This window comes from Uranotaenia lowii, chromosome 3 (genome assembly GCF_029784155.1).
Source record: "Uranotaenia lowii strain MFRU-FL chromosome 3, ASM2978415v1, whole genome shotgun sequence".
Lineage (NCBI taxonomy): Eukaryota > Metazoa > Arthropoda > Insecta > Diptera > Culicidae > Uranotaenia > Uranotaenia lowii.
This window is the reverse complement of record NC_073693.1, coordinates 15,416,144-15,434,917: the sequence shown is the minus strand read 5'-3', so window position 1 is coordinate 15,434,917 and position 18,774 is coordinate 15,416,144. Positions and strand designations below refer to the sequence as shown.

At 38.0% G+C, this 18,774-nt stretch overlaps 1 protein-coding gene across 1 annotated transcript; it reads right to left on the bottom strand.

The window, feature by feature from the left end:
* Positions 1-1,900: 1,900 nt before the first annotated feature.
* Positions 1,901-16,944, bottom strand: LOC129756548 (mitochondrial folate transporter/carrier). Its single transcript, XM_055753456.1, has 7 exons — positions 16,104-16,944; positions 11,390-11,853; positions 11,016-11,169; positions 10,711-10,954; positions 10,521-10,634; positions 3,421-3,566; positions 1,901-2,435 (listed from the first exon to the last, which is right to left on the bottom strand). The coding sequence occupies exons 2-7, from the start codon at positions 11,601-11,603 to the stop codon at positions 2,297-2,299; spliced, it is 1,011 nt and encodes a 336-aa protein (XP_055609431.1). The 5' UTR covers positions 11,604-11,853; positions 16,104-16,944; the 3' UTR covers positions 1,901-2,296.
* Between the last annotated feature and the right edge of the window lie 1,830 nt (positions 16,945-18,774).

The following is an 18,774-nucleotide window of genomic DNA, read 5'->3' as shown; positions in this document are numbered from 1 at the left end:
GTCAATTTTAAATTTTGTCAGTTTTGTCAATTTTGATTTTTTTTTCAATTTTGATAATTTTATCAATTTTGCCATTTTGTCTTTTTTTTTCAATTTGGTAAATTTTCAAGAAAAAATATCGATGTTGTCAAATTGGTTATTTTTAGCATTTTTTTTTTCATTTTATCAATTTTGAGTTTTTTTTGCCAATTTTTCAATTTTTGGTTTTCAAATCTGACATTTTTGTCATGTTTTTCAGTTTGGCCGAAATTTCCCATTGCGTTCATTTTTAATTTTTGTCAATTTTTTCGATTTGAGCTGCAGAGGCCTCCAACATCAACTTTTTACCGCAAGGCTGTTCCAGACCTTTCCAGACCAATAAATGTTTTTTTTGTCAAATTTGGAAGAAAGGAAGATGTGGTAGTTTTGCATTTAGAATAGATTCTATATAAAACCACATAAAACTAAGCAATCAATGTGAACGGGAGTAGCTAGTTGTCTACCAACAAAACAAGTTGAAGAATAAAGATTATTCCGTTCAACCTAGCTGCTGATGGTTTCCATTGTAAAGATATTGAGGTTACAACTGTATCCGAATATAATGTACATCAGGCATGTCAAACAGAAGGTAGGCCTAGGTCAATGCGGCCCGCGTAGCCCCGTCTTAAATTGTCACAAAAAAAACACCACTGATTTTTATGTAAAATATTACTGCAAAAAAACTAAAGCTGAATGTACTGATTTAACTGATTTTGGCTGCGGTCCTCTACGTCATAGAAATTTTTTAATGCGGCCCGCACACCTAAACGAGTTTGACATGCCTGATGTACATGCTGCCAGAAAGGCTACAATCCACTATCAAGTGTATTAATTCAGTACTTTTTAACACAAGAAAACAAGGTACATCACTAAAGCTTGATCATTTTTGAATAATTTTTAATCGATTTTAACTATTTCGGGAATATTCATCCTTACTATTCTTATTAAAAATCTTGATAGGTATTAATGAAATATTTTTATTTTATATGCCCTCCCGTTTTATTCGAACCGATCATTTTTCGGGGCCATTAAATTCCTAGCCACAACCAGATGTCAGCCTATACAATTTATTGAACGCTCATGATTTTCTCTTTAGCAACTCAACGCCTCCTATTGATGGGTTTTAGTACTTTATTGGTAAACAAAGCTGATACACGCTGAAAAAGATAAATCCAAAATGCTGTAATATTACAATAATCTTAATTTTTTTCAAGTTTAAATTACATACAACACATAGTAATTAAGCTACTCTTTTAAATGATTCTAACGATGAAAATGATTCCTAATTGTCATAAAGATTAACTCATTCCAGCTATCCATGAATGTAGGTAGAATCACTGATCAGTGGTAGAACATTAATGATCGTTTGAAACAAAATCTACGGCCTGAATAGCCTCTATGTGCTGATGGCCATGTAAATTATGAATAAATAAATAAATAAATGAAACAAAATCTGTCTGTTAGGTAGCTCTGACTAATACATTTCTTTTTTTGTGAAGCTGAACCGAAACCCAGCTTACATGAGCCTTAACTCCAGACCAGAAGGCTGGCCTTAAAAATGTTCAATGCCAACCAACGGGAAACAGTTTGCAAATGTTATCAAATTTAGTGTATTTAAAAATTGTCGAAAACAGTTAAAAAAAAGCTCACGCTCGATGAAATATCTCCTGCATATTTTGAGCAAAAATTTTTAAGATCAACTCAAATATGTTTTTATTTCTTTTATGTTCTGTTTGTTAAATTAAACCTTTTTTCAAAGTTAAAAAGGGATCTCTTTTCTTTCAAATCAATTATTTAGGAGGAGGATGAACATATCCAAAAATAGAAAGAGTTTCACAATAGGAACAGGATACATTTTATCGAAAATAAAACCAATGTAAAGTTCGATTATCAACAACCTATTCTATTCTATCAATTTCTAAACCACCAGGAACATACAGCATGGCACTAGGTTGCTCTGAGCGTTCCTGCTGAATTTGTCTTATCAAAAGCGTAATTCTTCTTATTAAAGCTAACAACTATCTCATGCGGAGGACTATTTGATAAGAAAACCTCCGTGTGATGATGACTTAGTTCTTAAGCCAAGCTTATCAAATCGTACTAAACCTAAGTTTGGTTTCTAAAGGAAAACAATTAACTGGTAGAAGCAGAATCCTTCGGATTCCGCGGATGTGTGTGCGCAAATAGTTTGCTAAAATAGGTCTAGCTTGAAAAAGTTCAAACCAAACGTTCAAACCTTCACACACGCTATTCCATTTTTTTTTGGTTTGCCCCAGCCTCAATGGGCGGGGGGTTTGCGTAAGTCCATCAGATAGCGCGACACATTTTCATACGTAACGAACGTAATCATGGTCGCCGGAGTCACCCGCAATAAGTTTGGACCTAGACCCTTATAGAAGCCACGCCAAGATTCGTATCTGAAATTATAGGAGTAAAAAACGGGGGAAACGGGATTTGTGTGGGTGATGCGGTGCGCCGGGTAGGGGGAGGAAAAGAAAGAAAACAATCCATTATTTTTAGTTGTTTCGCAGATTTTTTTCGATTTTTCTTGTATTTTTTGATAATTTATTTTCGTATTTTTTTATATTTCAGTTTGGAATTGATCGGTCTTGTACTTATGGGTTAAGTAGAAGCCTAGCTTAAATATAAAGAGCATTACGCCTTTACGAAAGTGTAGGAGAGAACAAAAATTGAAACTATGAAATTTACTTCGAGAATATTAAAAACAAGAGCGTCAGTTCAAAAGTGTATCATTTTGAGTGTTATTTTTTTCTGGCTAACGATGGAAACAATATATATTTTTTGTGCTTTTTTGCAACATGAGATAAGCAGAATAGTGATTAAAAATTTGCGTCAAATTAAAAAGATTAAGTATGTCCTAGCGAGTCCGCTAACAGAAAGTACCCTTAACCGAGGAGCAAAAAATAAATCATAAATAGATTAAACATTAATGTTGCTTACATTGAAAATTTGAACGAGACACATTTCCTTACTCGACTAATAATAATAGTAATAATGTAGATTTTTTTTCTTGCATTATTGAATGAGATGACATTTAACGATTTTGTAGCAATGAGTTTACAAATAAAATGATATCCACTGAGTGTCTTAACAAACTATCGCAATGTTGTGGGGTACAAAAGTAGGTGAATGGAAATGTGGGCTGAGCAAAACAAACAGCCCACGGCTTAAGAGAATCACGTTTTCCTGCTTCAGATAGCACACTGCTCATCGGAACATCTTCCCGAGTATGTAGTTCACACGCGCGCGGAGCAAGCATCGACCCTACCCTCCTAATGTTTGGTGAATTGCTCATAGATCAACATCACCAGACAGATGTTCGGTGTGACGTGCACCAGATACGGCATTAGACCCTTGTAAAATCCCCGCACCCGTTCGTACCTCCAGGTCTGGCCGATGCAATCCCAGGTCCCGGCATAGGTCCGGTTGTGGTCCTGCATCCTGGCCCGTATCACCTGATACGGGTAGGTGGCGGCCGCGGCGATCAGCTTCGAGACGGCGGCGAACGTCAAATACTCGGCGGTGGTCTGAAATGGGGGAGATAAAGAAAGAATGATTAACAAGCTGATAAAAGGTGACAAAAGGGGGAAACCAGTCGATTTTGCAAATTTAAACTTTATCACGAAGCTCCTTAAATCTTAAAACTGGTGTGAGTGTTATCAATACACTTTTAGCAGCACCAAACTACTCAACATAATTCTTAAAATATTGTTCTAATCGATCAAATATCTAAGCTTGATTTATCGATGAAGGCGGGTCTTGTAACGGGGTCTTGACAATTCGTTAGATAGCCGCTAAATGGTGTCCACCGTGAAATTGCCACTCACAAAATTCGAGTTTTCATCCGATTGCCATCAAATTTTCAAGGATTAAAAAATAACTATTAAACTTCATTTTACCATTTTACTCGTATTTTATTTACAGTCCATACGCAAATTCCCGCACCTTGGTCAAGCCATAAGATTCTGCACAACCTGTGAATCAACCGTTTTTCGCAATTATACTGATACTTTCTTCAGTTCCTCGGCTGTCTTCACTACCTTAGGTCGTTCAGGAAGGTGCTGCTTCATAATCGCCCAGTACTTCTCGATGGGACGGAGCTCCGGAGTGTTGAACATTTTCGGCACGGCATTAACCTTATTGTTCGCATACCACTTCAGCACGTCCTTGGAGTAATGGCATGAGGCCAAATACGGCCAGAAGATTGTTGGGACCCTGTGGGCCTTCAGAAGAGGAAGCAGCCGCTTTTGAAGGCACTCTTTCAAGTACACCTGTCTGTTCATCGTGGATCACGAAAGATGCACTCGGCTTCCTGCACGTGTAGATGGAATGCCAAACCAGGAATTTATTCGCAAATTTAGACATCTTCTGAGTGCGGACATGCTCCGGAACGCTGAACTTATCCTTGGCCGTGAAAAACAGATTGCCGGGGATCTGTTTAAAGTCGGCCTTCACATATGTTTTGTCGTCCATGATGCAGCATTCAACTTCCGTCAGCATGTTAAGGTACAACTTCCTGGCACGGGTTTTGGCGGAATTATTCTGCTTCTTGTCGCGATTAGGGGCCTTTTGTACCTTGAACGTTCGAAGCCTAGTCTTAGTTTTGGCCTTCTGGACAGCTTCTAAGGCACATCTCGAACGGCGGCGTTCGGGTTTCGCTAGACTACGTGGTTGTGTTTTTGGTGTTGTACGGAATACATTTTCCTTCACTTCTGGGCTTCCGATCGGTGGTCAATCGTTCCTCGAACCGCTTAATCACTCGCGACATCACGGAATTCGCGATTCCCAACGTTTTAGCGATGGAACGATGCGAGAGATCCTTGTTCTCGCGATGAATGCGCAAAATTTTATCACGCACAAGCTGTTCTTTCGACTCCATTTCCGCGAGTTTCGATCACAGGACTTAAAAACTTGCAGGATGTAAACAATGCACTATGAATCAAATCCACCCTAATTTTCATGAAATTCTACTCAACGGTTAAAAAGTTAGAGCTATTCCATAGTGCATGTGGCAATTCCATCGTGGACACCCTTTAAGGAATTGAAACTGCTTTGGAGGTTACTTTTTTTTTAGCTAATGCAAATTAGGCCGATTTAATTTTCTTTGCAGCCATCTCGGAAAATCCAGGTCATCCACCGAGAACAATGTTCAAGGACCCGAAATTCGAAACTAACCACGTTAAATTTATTTGGGATGGTCCCACAGGCCCGTTTGGGTCCTTCCTCCAACTCATTTGCTTCTTTAGAAATGGGAAGGACAGTTTATCCTATTTTGTATGCATTTTTTTTTCAAATTTTGTACGACTTGTACGCGTATGTTCATCACCGTACAATTTTATATCTGGTATTTCGTCAAATCTTTATCACTATATAGTGACACAGAGAACAGACGTACAAGCTCGAACAAAAAATCTTCAAAAAAGTGTGTAAAATTTCAAATGCTGACATCCAAAAAATACGTTGAAAATTGACTAGAAACAGTGCCATCTATTGCCCGTTCAAAAGTTACTAATCAAATTTTCAAGTGCCCAGTTTTCGAAAAGGCGTAATCGTATATAAAATCTTTAATGATTAAAACTAATGCCGCTCTAAAATAGACGAGTTTAATTTATTGCTAGATGAATGCAATAAGAGTTACTTTTGACTGGACAGAATTTCACTTCCTTTATTTTATACGGTATTTACTTATTGACTTTTTTCGGTGGGTGAAACTTTTTTGTTAATTTGAAGCTTTTTTTTAATTTACGTAACGTTTCGGGTTACTTTTCTTCACCCATTATCAGATGTCCCCCAAAGTTATGTAACCCGAAACGTTACGTAAATTTAAAAATTAAAAAAAAAAGTTGTTCACTCACCGAAAAAACTTAATAGGTAAAAACCGTATAAAAAGTACCGGTGATAAAATTTTATGAATTCCTTTATTTTTGCACTACTGAGGAAGTCGAAATAAACAGTTTTACAATAAGTTTTTGCACTTCTTGAACGGTTATCGTCAGAGGACGGATCGTCTATATATCCAGTCAATCAGGAACATTCTTTACGATCAGTTTTACCCATCAGAACTGATTCTAGACATCTTAATGTGGATTACTTTCAAGTGTCAGTTTTGCATCCGATTGTCCAAAATTCAGCACATCCAGCTTGAAGGCAATAGCGATTAACTTTTAAGATATTTTTCCATTATGCAACCGAATGAAAGTGTTACGAAACATTAACAGTAAGTTTCTTGAAACATGCCAAATAGTTAATACGACCTGTTCAAAACTGATCAAAATTTTGTTTTTTTCACAGTTTGGTTTTGACAGTTCTCTTTGGTGTGTTTGGAGACATCTGCTGGCCCAGCCAAAAAACAAAAATTGGATCAAAACGATCGTTGGAAATTTTACACAAGTTTCGGGGGTCAGCTTGTACGTCTGTTCTCTGTGATAGTGATTCATCAGCATATGATCCTTTTTAGGATTAGTCATTTTTTCAAATTGTCTGTTTAACGTGTTGTATTGCCAGCTTCTTAAAAGTGTTTATGTTTGAACTGTCTTTGATATTCTGTTAAACATTTTTAAACCGTTGTAGAAAACAGATCGTTTTGTTCTTTTTTTTTTCTCGTAATTCGGTAAACTGAAATCATGGGCTCTTCTCATATAGTAGCTCTGAACATCGTTGCCGTTTGAACAATTTGGTTTTCGTCATGGACATTCTACTACACATCAACTTTTGAGTGTAACAAATATGGTTAACGCTAGCAAATCTGAAGATTAAAGGGTGATACGGTCAAAATTTGGTCAAGGGAAAACGCGTGTAAATCGGTGAAATCGTTTATTTAAAAACTCAAATTAAATTTCTTTTTCAAGTTTAATTAGTATAAAATTCAGGAAAAATATTCAGTTAGGCTTCCTCTTTTCCAAATCCGAATTGCCGGGCCTTACGCTTAACCCCTGCCATCAGATTTTGTACAGCCACCTTGTCCACCTTCTTCGACGCAGAAAGCCAGTTTGCCTTGAGCTGCTGCTCGTCCTTAGCAGTTTTTTTGGTCTTCTTTAGGCTCCGCTTGACAATAGCCCAGTATTTCTCAATTGGGCGGAGCTCTGGCGTGTTGGGAGGGTTCTTGTCCTTGGGAACCACCTGCACGTTGTTGGTGGCGTACCACTCCATGGCCTTTTTACCGTAATGGCAAGATGCCAAATCCGGCCAAAACAGTACGGAACAACCGTGTTTCTTCAGGAAAGGCAGCAGACGTTTATTCAAACACTCTTTCACGTACCTAAATTTCTTGGTTGACAGTCCCGGAAGCTATGAAAATGCTGCTTTTCAAGCCACAGGTACAGATGGCTTGCCAAACCAGATATTTCTTGGCGAACTTTGACAGTTTCACGTGCTTGAAAATATCTGCTACCTTTCCCCTTCCTTTTGCCGTATAAAACTTCTGTCCCGGAAGCTGCTTGTAGTCGGCTTTGACGTAGGTTTCGTCGTCCATTACCACGCAGGCAAACTTCGTCAGCATCGTCGTGTACAGCCTCCGGGATCGCGCTTTGGCCGTCGTATTTTGTTTATCATGTAACGGTTGATTTCGCAACTTTTAACGATTTTGCCAGCTTTACGTGCGAGTAGCTCGGATTTTCGGATGCGCGAGAAAATTTTTGATACGCTGCTCTTCTTCCTTGGACGGCATTTTGACAACTGAAGAGTGAATTCCAAAATCAAAATAGAAGCAACATTCTACACACACACCTTCAAAATGAGGGGTGTTCAGGTTTTTTAAATGCAAAATTGAAAGAAATACGGCAAGTTGATATTGACCAAATTTTGACCGTATCACCCTTTATTCAACTGGTGTTGCTCTTCTAGTAGCTAAATTCGCTCGATTTGATATTCCTGTATATCTCACCAAAATTATTCAAAATAACTTGACTAGTCGAACTTTGCAAGTAAGCTATCAAAATTCATGCTCTGCAAGGACACCCATGAGCTGGTGTCCCTCAGGGCAGTATACTTGGGCCAATTTTATAATTATTACTACTTCTGAAGATTATTTGCTGATGATACTTTGCTTTCATCCAAAGGTCGAAATTTACGGGTGGTACGCAATAGATTGCAACCAAATTTAAATTCCTTTTTGAATTACTTGAAAACGTGGAAAATTTCTCCTAACGCTTCCAAAACTCAGCTTATTTTGTTTCCGCATAAGCCAAGAGCTCAATTTTTAAACCTAATGAAAGTCGTTCCATAACTTTTAATGGGGTACTTGAGACTCACACTTGGTCGGAATCTTACTTATCACACTAAAGATATTCAATCTTAGTGTAATAAATTCACTAAATCTCTTTATTCTCTCATCAACAGGAAATCCCGACTGTGTCTGAGGAATAAGATGTTTATATACAAACAGGTGTTCCGACCAGCAATAATGTATGCAGTTCCCATTTGGTCTAAATGCTGCGCGACGAGGAAGAAAACCATCCAGAGGATTCAGAACAAGGTTCTGAAAATGATTTTGCGGCTTCCACTGAAGTATGTCGAGCATTTCATCGACTTGTATATATATGACTTGACGAACCCTTTCGATCTCAAAACCATCGATTAATAACTTAGGTTTTACCTCTATTGTGCGATTTTCAATAATCATCCAGATGGTTTAACCAAGATTAAGACATGATTTTCGGTGTTTCAAAATATTTGCAATATTTTTCAAGTCAGCATTTGCTTTTTGTACGACAATTCTAAGTCATTTCCACACCAATGGGCGATGGAAGCAAAAAAAATTTCTTTTTCTCCTTAAGAAAAACCCTTTGGAACTGACAAAAGTTGGGTGAAATTATAGCTGCATTCCACTTGCACTAATGCAAAACCGTCACCCAAATTTGTCAGGGCTTTCATCGCCTATAGGAGACTGAATCATCTTGCAAATAGCTTGAGACGGCCAGGATTCAAGCACATTTTCATGTCATTGATGAACAGTATAAATAACAAGGAATCCAACACACTTTCTTTGGGAACTCCTAGGTTATTTTCTCTGTATCGCGAGTAAGATGAACTATATTTTGTGCGTTGCATTCAGTTCTCCAAATAACAGAACCGTCTCCAGCTTAGAACCGTACCATTATTGATGCGAATTTTTACCAACACTTCTAACCGATCAATAGTTTGAAAATAGTCTTGAAGTCTAGAAACACAACCTCTATGTTCTTTCCGTTTTCAATGTTAATCTTCCAATTTCGAAGTATCAAGTTAACTGCAGATTCGGTTAAAATGCTGCCTGAATCCAGACTGTTCAGCAATCAATATGTCTCCACACTCCATAAAACCTAAGAATAGCTGTTTTACTGCTAATTCTAGCAGTTTTTCTTGAATTTTTAACATGTTTTTGTAGGACGATAAAACTTCACCTCTATGGGAACTACAGTAGAACACTTCCACGTTTTAGGTATTACTCCTAACTGAAGACTAGTGTTTATAACATTTTTTTCTCAACAGGTTGGCTAATACCGACAAAGAATCCTTAAATTTTTTTAGGGAGACATTTTTGATACCGGCTGTGGGTTTCATATCGTTAAAATCTTGACTATTCATTGTTTCGAATGTGTGAAATTCTCCACTGTTGTACATTCTCTGACCTACGTAGCTATTAGACCTTGCCGTAATGCTGTTATTAATTTCCATAACTCTATCAATAAAGGAGTTTTTGAGCTTCTCTGCTATTTCTTTTTCGTCTGTGACTTCAACGCAGTTGAAGAGACCGAATCTGTCGTGGTACTATTTGACTTATTCAACCTTTTCCGTTAGATTTGTTTCTTTCCAGCTTGTCTTGGATTGGTTCTTAGCTTTATTTATTTTTCGCGAATATTCGCTTCTTACAACTTTGTACTTATACCAAATTTTTGAACATTTCGTTCTTAAGAATTGTGTGTAAAGTTTGGCTCTACGTCTTTTTATTTCACTTAAGCTTCTGGAGTACCATTTAGTACCAGTTTTTTTTAAGAACAAGTGCATTAACAATATCTTTCAATAAAACATCGATTTGTCTTACCAACTAATTAAAGTCAGCGCAAAATGGATCTTTTTCCTGTAAACCGTCATATCACTTGACCAAAGTTACGTACTAAAATTTTCAAGCAGCGTTTTCTACTCGTAGTCCGGAGTAAAGTAATTTTGTTCTATTCTGATCGCTAAGTTATATAAATGGACGCTGTCGTGAGAATTTTGATACACTGCCTCATATCTCGGATATGATAAATATTTTGAATATTGCTTTTGACGTGTTCTACCTTATAACTAGGATAGTCTTGTTTCTAGGCAACCGATATCTAATAATTTACTATTTCAACTGATTTCCTCTACTCAGCTAAGTGCTAATCAATGCTGTTTGTTCAGCAGTCATCTGCTAAATACAAATCGTGCACAAACCGCGAGCTGGACTATCATATCATTATGAGATAAACAAATCGAAGCCCTTTTGTTATGGGTTGTCAAGTTTTGAATAAACTTACCAGTTTTGCATCGATGGGTCGCATCCGATGTTGATTGTATCGGTTTTTCATCTCTTCGTACGTCATAAACTGGAGCGCTCCATGCGACACCCCAAACATTCCAGGTACGAAACCCTGCAAAAACAATGAACACAAATTTAAAAAATCGATCTCGAAAGTCCGATAGAAAAGATTTTGCAGTCTTTCATACACTGTACAATCCCCGAATTCCTTCAGCGCGGTAAATCTTCTTCAGCCCGTCCATCATTCCTGCGTAGCTTCCCTTCTGGCCGGGAGCATCCAGCTGCAAGCAGAGCCTCGTTTTAACCACCCAGATGGGATTGGTCATCACCAGCGTCAGGATGCCGGCCTCGGCTGCCGCCAGCATGTGTAGAGCCGGTCCCAGAGGTTGAGCTGCATTGCCATCCTGGATCCACGTTTTGATGGTGTTGTAACTGTGGAAGAGGTGGAATGTTAAAAATCGACAAAACTTTAACTTTATGACAAGTCACTTACAACAGGAAATAGAAGCCCCAGGCGCTTCCGGAGCCCCAAATGTTGGGGGTGACACCTTTGTACAGACCACGGAGCCCTTCCTGCTTGAAGATGGTCAAGAATGCGCCCGTCAGGCCCCTGTACTGCGGAACGGTTGTCGTGCGGCCGTCGTTAACTGAAATTTCAAAACAGTCTGATTATCATCATCATTCAATAGAGAGACGTGACCTAGAGAGAATCAACAATCTCCACTGCCGTCGGTTTATCTTATCTTTCGTTTTTAAGTATTGAATGATTTCTGCTAGAGTTTTGAATCTTTAAAACTCATAATTTGTTCGAAAGCTTAATAACTCAAAACGGCATCAGTTAAAGGTGATAAGAGCACCCGGACTCACCTGCGAATCGAATCTTAATCAAATCCAACGGGTGCAACAGAATCGTGGACGTAACTCCACCGGACACACCGGCCATCAGATGCTCGTACTTGACGTGGGCCATCCAGTTAAACTTGGCGCCGGTGCCGGTACCGCCACCGGGACTAGTGGCCCCGGACGAGGCCGTCACTACCGCGGCTGCCGCCTTGTGGCCTGCCTTCAATGCCGATGCCATCTCTTGGGTCAGGATCTCGGGTGCTTCCTTCTCTTATCGCGCTGCTCCAGGCGAATTCGTAAGCAAGCGAGAGCAACCTTGCGATGTGAGATGTAGTGTGGTTCGGTTGCCTCTGCTGAACTTGGGCCCAGTGACAATAATCAGAGCGGGGTGCGGATTTGTGATTTCTTGTTTTTTTTTGCTATTGAGCGTGTATGGGTGGCCGTCGGATCATCGAGTGGATGGAATTTCACTCGTGGTTGTTTACAATCTGGAGGAAGATAATTTTTCGGGAACGAAAAATGATGGGGGAAAAACAACAACTGATTAGTATTATGATTTGTCAGCGTTTTGCGATGTTGCGGCCCCAAGGTGGTTTGTTTTGATTTAAGAAACGCGCAGTGACTTTCGTGAATGGACTAAACTCAAAGCATCGTGCATCAGAAAATACGAACAATGAAAGTATCGTAAAGAGCTTGTTTGAAACTTTAAAAAAATCGGATTTTTTTAGCTTGTGGAGGGGTTTTAGATATTCCTTTAAATGCTGTATAACAATCTCTTCAGACACCGTGAAAAGCTTTCAAGTTCGTTCAAGAACTTAAATTTTGGGCTGATAAGAATTCTCTAGAAACTGAGAGCTGATTAAGCTTTTAGAACTCGTTCAAAAAGAATTTTGGTTGCTTGGTTTGCAGATCTGTCCGGAGCTCGAAAGCTCGGAAGCAGCACCTACTTGACTCGCTTGTTCGACGACCGATTGACTCACTGGCTGGCTGCACGCTTGGGGAGAATGGCCCGGTGTTGGTTTAAACCATTCACACATCCCCCCCGCAACTCGTTTGATAATTAATTTTAACAGAAACTACAGCTGTGATCAAGGTATTCAGTCTTTTTCATACTTTCCATTCTACTTGCACATTATCATTTTTTTTAACTTGAAATTTGAAACTATTTCTTCTGGTTATCCTCTAGACTCGATGTCTCAACATAATTTCCATTTTCAAGTGGAAATTCACTCACTTGAAATTAAAAAAAAAAAGTTCAAGGTGCTTTCTCAAAACGCTTAATAGTTTATTCATATCTCAAATTGTTCTTTCATTTTCAGTTTTAATCTATTTTATTTTTTAAACGAAAAGCTGTCCTTTCGAAAAAAATGTGACGATTCTAAGCTATTTTGACAATTCGCTTCTAATTTGGATCAATTAACATAAACTGTATGGTTCATTCTTATTACAAGTTTCAAACTCATGACTGTCCTCTCAAATCGCCTTTTACTTTCAAGCTGTCCTCTCACCGCGCTTGATATTTCAATCGATTCGTTTTGGCTGTCCTCTCAACTCGCCTTTCAATTTCAAGCTGTCCTCTCAACTCGTTTGACATTTCAATCGATATGATCAGGCTGTTCTCTCAACTCGCCTTCCAATTTCAAGCTGTCCTCTCGACATACTTTTTCTTAATATCAAGCTGTCTTTTCGATTAGCTCCATAGTTTAATCTCATCTCAAGCTGTTCTTTCAAACCGCTTGATTTGCAATAAGATAAGATATGAAAAGCTGACCTCTCAATTTTTTCAAATTTCAAGCAGTCCTCTCGACTCGCTTCATAGCTGAATCTTATCTCAAGCTGTCCTCTCATTTCATCTATCTTATCTTAAGCTGCTTTCTCAACCCACATGATTATCAATTCGATAGGATATCAAAGCTGTTCTCTTGATTTGCTTTTCAATTTCAAGCTCACTTGAAATTTCTTTCGATACGATCAGGCTACCCTCTCAATCGCCTTTCATTTTCAAGCTGTCGTTTCTATCGATATGATTGAGCTGTCCTCTCAACTCGCTTTTCAGTTTAAAGCTGTCCTGTCAACTTGCTTGAAATTTCTATCGATATGATCAGACTGTCCTCTCAACTCGCCTTTTACTTTCAAGCTGTCCTCTCAACGCGCTTGAAATTTTGAATCGATTCGTTGTGGCTGTCCTCTCAAATCGCCTTTAAATTTGAAGCTGTCTTCTCAACACGCATGATATTTCTATCGATATCATAAGGCTGTTCTCTCAACTCGCCTTTCAGTTAAAAGCTGTCCTTTCAACTCGCTTGAAATTTTCTATCGATATGATCAAACTGTCCTTTCAAATCGCCTTTTACTTTCAAGCTGTCCTCTCAACGCGCTTGAAATTTCTATCGATTCATTCTGGCTGTCCTCTCAACTCGCCTTTCCATTCCAAGCTGTCCTCTCAACTCGCATGATATTTCTATCAATATGACCAGGCTGTCCTCTCAACTCTCTTTTCAGTTCAAAGCTGTCCTTTCAACTCGCTTGAAATTTCTATCGATATGATCAAACTGTCCTCTCAAATCGCCTTTCACTTTCAAGCTGTCCTCTCAACGCGCTCGAAATTTCAATCGATTCGTTCTGGCTGTCCTCTTCGCCTTTCAATTTCAAGCTGTTCTCTCAACTCGCATGATATTTCTATCGATATGACCAGAATGTCTTCCCAACTCGCTTTTCAGTTTAAAGCTGTCCTTTCAACACGCTTGTAATTTTCTATCGATATGATCAAACTGTCCTTTCAAATCGCCTTTTACTTACAAGCTGTCCTCTCAACGCGCTTGAAATGTCTATCGATTCATTCTGGCTGTCCTCTCAACTCGCCTTTCCATTCCAAGCTGTCCTCTCAACTCGCATGATGTTTCTATCAATATGACCAGGCTGTCCTCCCAACTCTCTTTTCAGTTTAAAGCTGTTCTTTCAACTCGCTTGAAATTTCTATCGATTTGATCAAACTGTCCTCTCTAATCGCCTTTTACTTTCAAGCTGTCTTTTCAACGCGCTCGAAATTTCAATCGATTCGCATGATATTTCTATCGATATGACCAGAATGTATTCTCAACTCGCTTTTCAGTTTAAAGCTGTCCTTTCAACTCGCTTGAAATTTCCTCGTATGATCAATTCGCCTTTCAATTTTAAGCTGTCCTCTCTACTGGCTTGAAATTTCTATCGATATGATCAGACTGTCCTCTCAACGCGCTTGAAACTTCTATCGATATGATCAGACTATCCTTTCAAATCGCCTTTTACTTTCAAGCTGTCATCTTAACGCGCTTGACATTTCTATCGATTCGTTCTGGCTGTCCTCTCAACTCGCCTTTCAATTTCAAGCTGTCCTCTCAACTCGCATGATATTTCATCGAAATGATCAGGCTGTCCTCTCAACTAGGCTTTCAATTTTAAGCTGTCCTCTCAACTCGCCTGAAATTTCTATCGATATGATCAGACTGTCCTCTCAAACCGCCTTTTACTTTCAAGCTGTCCTCTCAAAGCGCTTTAAATTTCAATCGATTCGTTCTGGCTGTCCTCTCAACCCACTTGGAATTGTGAACATGATCAAGCTGTCCTTACGGCTCGCGAAATATCTCAGAATATTTTAGTTTACTCATTTAACCACTTTTTTCCGTACTGGATAACTAACAAACTACTTGATTTTCAAGAAAGTTTGATGAAATTTTGTTAAACGTGAATTGATGCTCGCCTTTCTTTACCGTTTTTCTCTGGTTAAATTTCTTTTGTAATTTCTCGTTTTAGAAGTTAACGAGAAATTACACCTGTTCGAAGCTCTGAAGCTCGGAAGCAGCACCGGAGAGCACCCGGATCGCGAACTACCGGGGAGAACGACACACACTACTTGGACGACCGACTGATTCACTCGCTGACTGCACGCTTGGGGAGAATAACCCGGTGTCGGTTGAAACCTTTCGCCCACTTGGATTCTTAGACCAAGTCGATGGAAATCAACAAAGGAAATCGTTCCAATTTCGTGGAAGCTGGACAATAGGTTGAGAATGTGGAGTGCTTCCAGTATCTTGGTAGCCAGATTACGCCTGATGGTGGTACCAAGAAAGACATCAAAACTCGGATCAGAAAAGCCCGATTCGCGTTTGCGAGTCTTCGAAACACATGGCGGTCAAATTCGTATTTTTATAACTGCAAGTTTTTGTGAATCGCGTTATCTCAATTTTGCTCTACCGATTTTGTGTATTTCATACTAGTTTTTTTTAGATATTATCCTCTTCTTGAATTGTTTACTTAATAGTGTTATTTTTACACAGATGGGCAGTGTAAAAAGCACACAGGAAAACGTTAAAATTTTACACTGAAACGAGCAAAACTTTCTAAACGTGTACGTAAAAAAGACAGGTGATAGTTGAGGAACCCGCCTCTAGACTGCGCAGTAGTCTTCCAGAAGACATAGGTATTTCTACCATTTTCCGCACGCATCTTGTTCTGTTTCACTGTTTCCAACCAACCTGATCCCATCGATGGTTGGGAAGAAAAGGTTACAACAAAGATCAATGCCTATCTTATGTGGTGGCTCTAAATTTCCAAAAGGTCCTTTTTGCTGTATTCGTAAAAGATCTCTCACGTGAAAACTGCTTTGGTCACATACGGTCTTTTGAAATGTGGTCCCCGATTTCATCACCCCATCCATACTAAAAGTCGACCAAAGAGGAAATAAGAAAAATGTACTCACCATTACTATTATTATTAGCAAATTTTCAACGAAGCGGTGCAGAATGTGGCTGCAACTTGCGAATGCTATTAACTTTTCCCAAGCTGCTGCTGCACGTGAGTGCAATTATCTTAGAGGAAGGAAATTTCGAACTCGTTCTCGGTGTTGCAAGATATAGGTATATACATTTTCCAAGACTTGGAATATTTTTTTCTTATTTACAGCAGAAGGAAAAGCTGCCCGCAAAAAATGCACAGCACAGAAGGGAACCAGTTCGAGAAAGCTCGAGCAGTACAGAAACACCAAACACAACAAACACTTCGGAATGTCCCGACGTTAAGTGACGCGCGGTCCTTCCGGAAGAGTCAGCAAATGGTATTCGGCCTCCTGTGGCTGGTGGTATTGCACCTTTTCACTTCTTCATCACTCTCAAATGGCCGCCAGCTTAACGACTGATAAGGGCGTAAAAGCGTGACGTAAACGCAGTCTTTTCGTGGCCAATTTCGTAAGCAGTTAATGTGCCTTCTGCAGCTAAGCCCAGTGGCCGTTCACACATCTTGTGGTTCTCGAAGCAAAGAACAGCACAGAATATTATCCACACACTTGAGATTGTCCGTCACACGAGAATCCCGGAACAACACTGTATACGGTTATCCGCGGAACTTGTTCACACGATGGCGTTTCAATATTTTGTTTTTCCAAGGTTGCAGCACTATTCTACTAGCTGGGGATGGCAAGTGGTCTCCCTTTATGCTGCTGCTTCTGATGATGTGCTGAAATGGCGAAACGAATGTCGGACGACGGCCAAGAACGGACAACATGGAGCGCACACAATCGATTGATGACTGACTGACTGGCTGATGGATGGACAGAAAAAAACCAGACTCCTGCGGACTGGAGCTTACGACGACGGGTCAAAGGTGTCGTTGCGATGCTTTAAGAGAACTTTGATTACCTAGAGTCAACGTTGCCAAATATACAGAATTTTAAAATTTTTTGGAAAGGTTTTTAAACAATCAATTTGATAACAAATGAAACTAGAAATTTGGAACTGATTTTCGTCTTATGTTATAAAAGTCGACAGCTCAAACACCTCTTATAAAAGAAAAGCCTGCTAAGCTTTTGAATTTGTAAACCGCGCGTCTGTTGCACAAATCGATTTATCTTAAGAAAAATGGTGATAATGGATTCGTATTTAAAGATTCAGAGAAGGCAACTGAAGAATGAAGGTATAAACTGAGGCGTTTTGGGTCGAAGGATGCAAAAGTTCGAAAATTCGAAAAACTCACTTCAATGTTTCATATTCCCGGGATGCGCGAAAAAAGTCAAAAAATGACAAAAAATGCTATAAATGTCAAAAATGTAAAAATGACAATATTGTCAAAAATGTCAAAACCGTAAAAAATGTTAAAAATAAAAAAAAAAATTCAAAAATGTTTAAATTGTCAAGAATGTCTGAAATGTCTAAAATGTGAAAAATTTGAAAATGACAAAAATGACAAAAATGACAAAAATGACAAAAATGACAAAAATGACAAAAATGACAAAAATGACAAAAATGACAAAAATGACAAAAATGACAAAAATGACAAAAATGACAAAAATGACAAAAATGACAAAAATGACAAAAATGACAAAAATGACAAAAATGACAAAAATGACAAAAATGACAAAAATGACAAAAATGACAAAAATGACAAAAATGACAAAAATGACAAAAATGACAAAAATGACAAAAATGACAAAAATGACAAAAATGACAAAAATGACAAAAATGACAAAAATGACAAAAATGACAAAAATGACAAAAATGACAAAAATGACAAAAATGACAAAAATGACAAAAATGACAAAAATGACAAAAATGACAAAAATGACAAAAATGACAAAAATGACAAAAATGACAAAAATGACAAAAATGACAAAAATGACAAAAATGACAAAAATGACAAAAATGACAAAAATGACAAAAATGACAAAAATGACAAAAATGACAAAAATGACAAAAATGACAAAAATGACAAAAATGACAAAAATGACAAAAATGACAAAAATGACAAAAATGACAAAAATGACAAAAATGACAAAAATGACAAAAATGACAAAAATGACAAAAATGACAAAAATGACAAAAATGACAAAAATGACAAAAATGACAAAAATGACAAAAATGACAAAAATGACAAAAATGACAAAAATGACAAAAATGACAAAAATGACAAAAATGACAAAAATGACAAAAATGACAAAAATGACAAAAATGACAAAAATGACAAAAATGACAAAAATGACAAAAATGACAAAAATGACAAAAATGACAAAAATGACAAAAATGACAAAAATGACAAAAATGACAAAAATGACAAAAATGACAAAAATGACAAAAATGACAAAAATGACAAAAATGACAAAAATGACAAAAATGACAAAAATTACAAAAATTACAAAAATGACAAAAATGACAAAAATGACAAAAATGACAAAAATGACAAAAATGACAAAAATGACAAAAATGACAAAAATGACAAAAATGACAAAAATGACAAAAATGACAAAAATGACAAAAATGACAAAAATGACAAAAATGACAGAAATGACAAAAATGACAAAAATGACAAAAATGACAAAAATGACAAAAATGACAAAAATGACAAAAATGACAAAAATGACAAAAATGACAAAAATGACAAAA

Coding starts and splice junctions, on each gene's coding strand:
- LOC129756548 (XM_055753456.1), bottom strand. CDS start 11,603: ATGGCATCGGCATTGAAGGCAGGCCACAAGGCGGCAGCCGCGGTAGTG. Junction 11,170..11,389: donor GATTAAGATTCGATTCGCAG/GTGAGTCCGGGT, acceptor TTGAAATTTCAG/TTAACGACGGCCGCACGACA. Junction 3,567..10,520: donor GACCCATCGATGCAAAACTG/GTAAGTTTATTC, acceptor CCCCCATTTCAG/ACCACCGCCGAGTATTTGAC.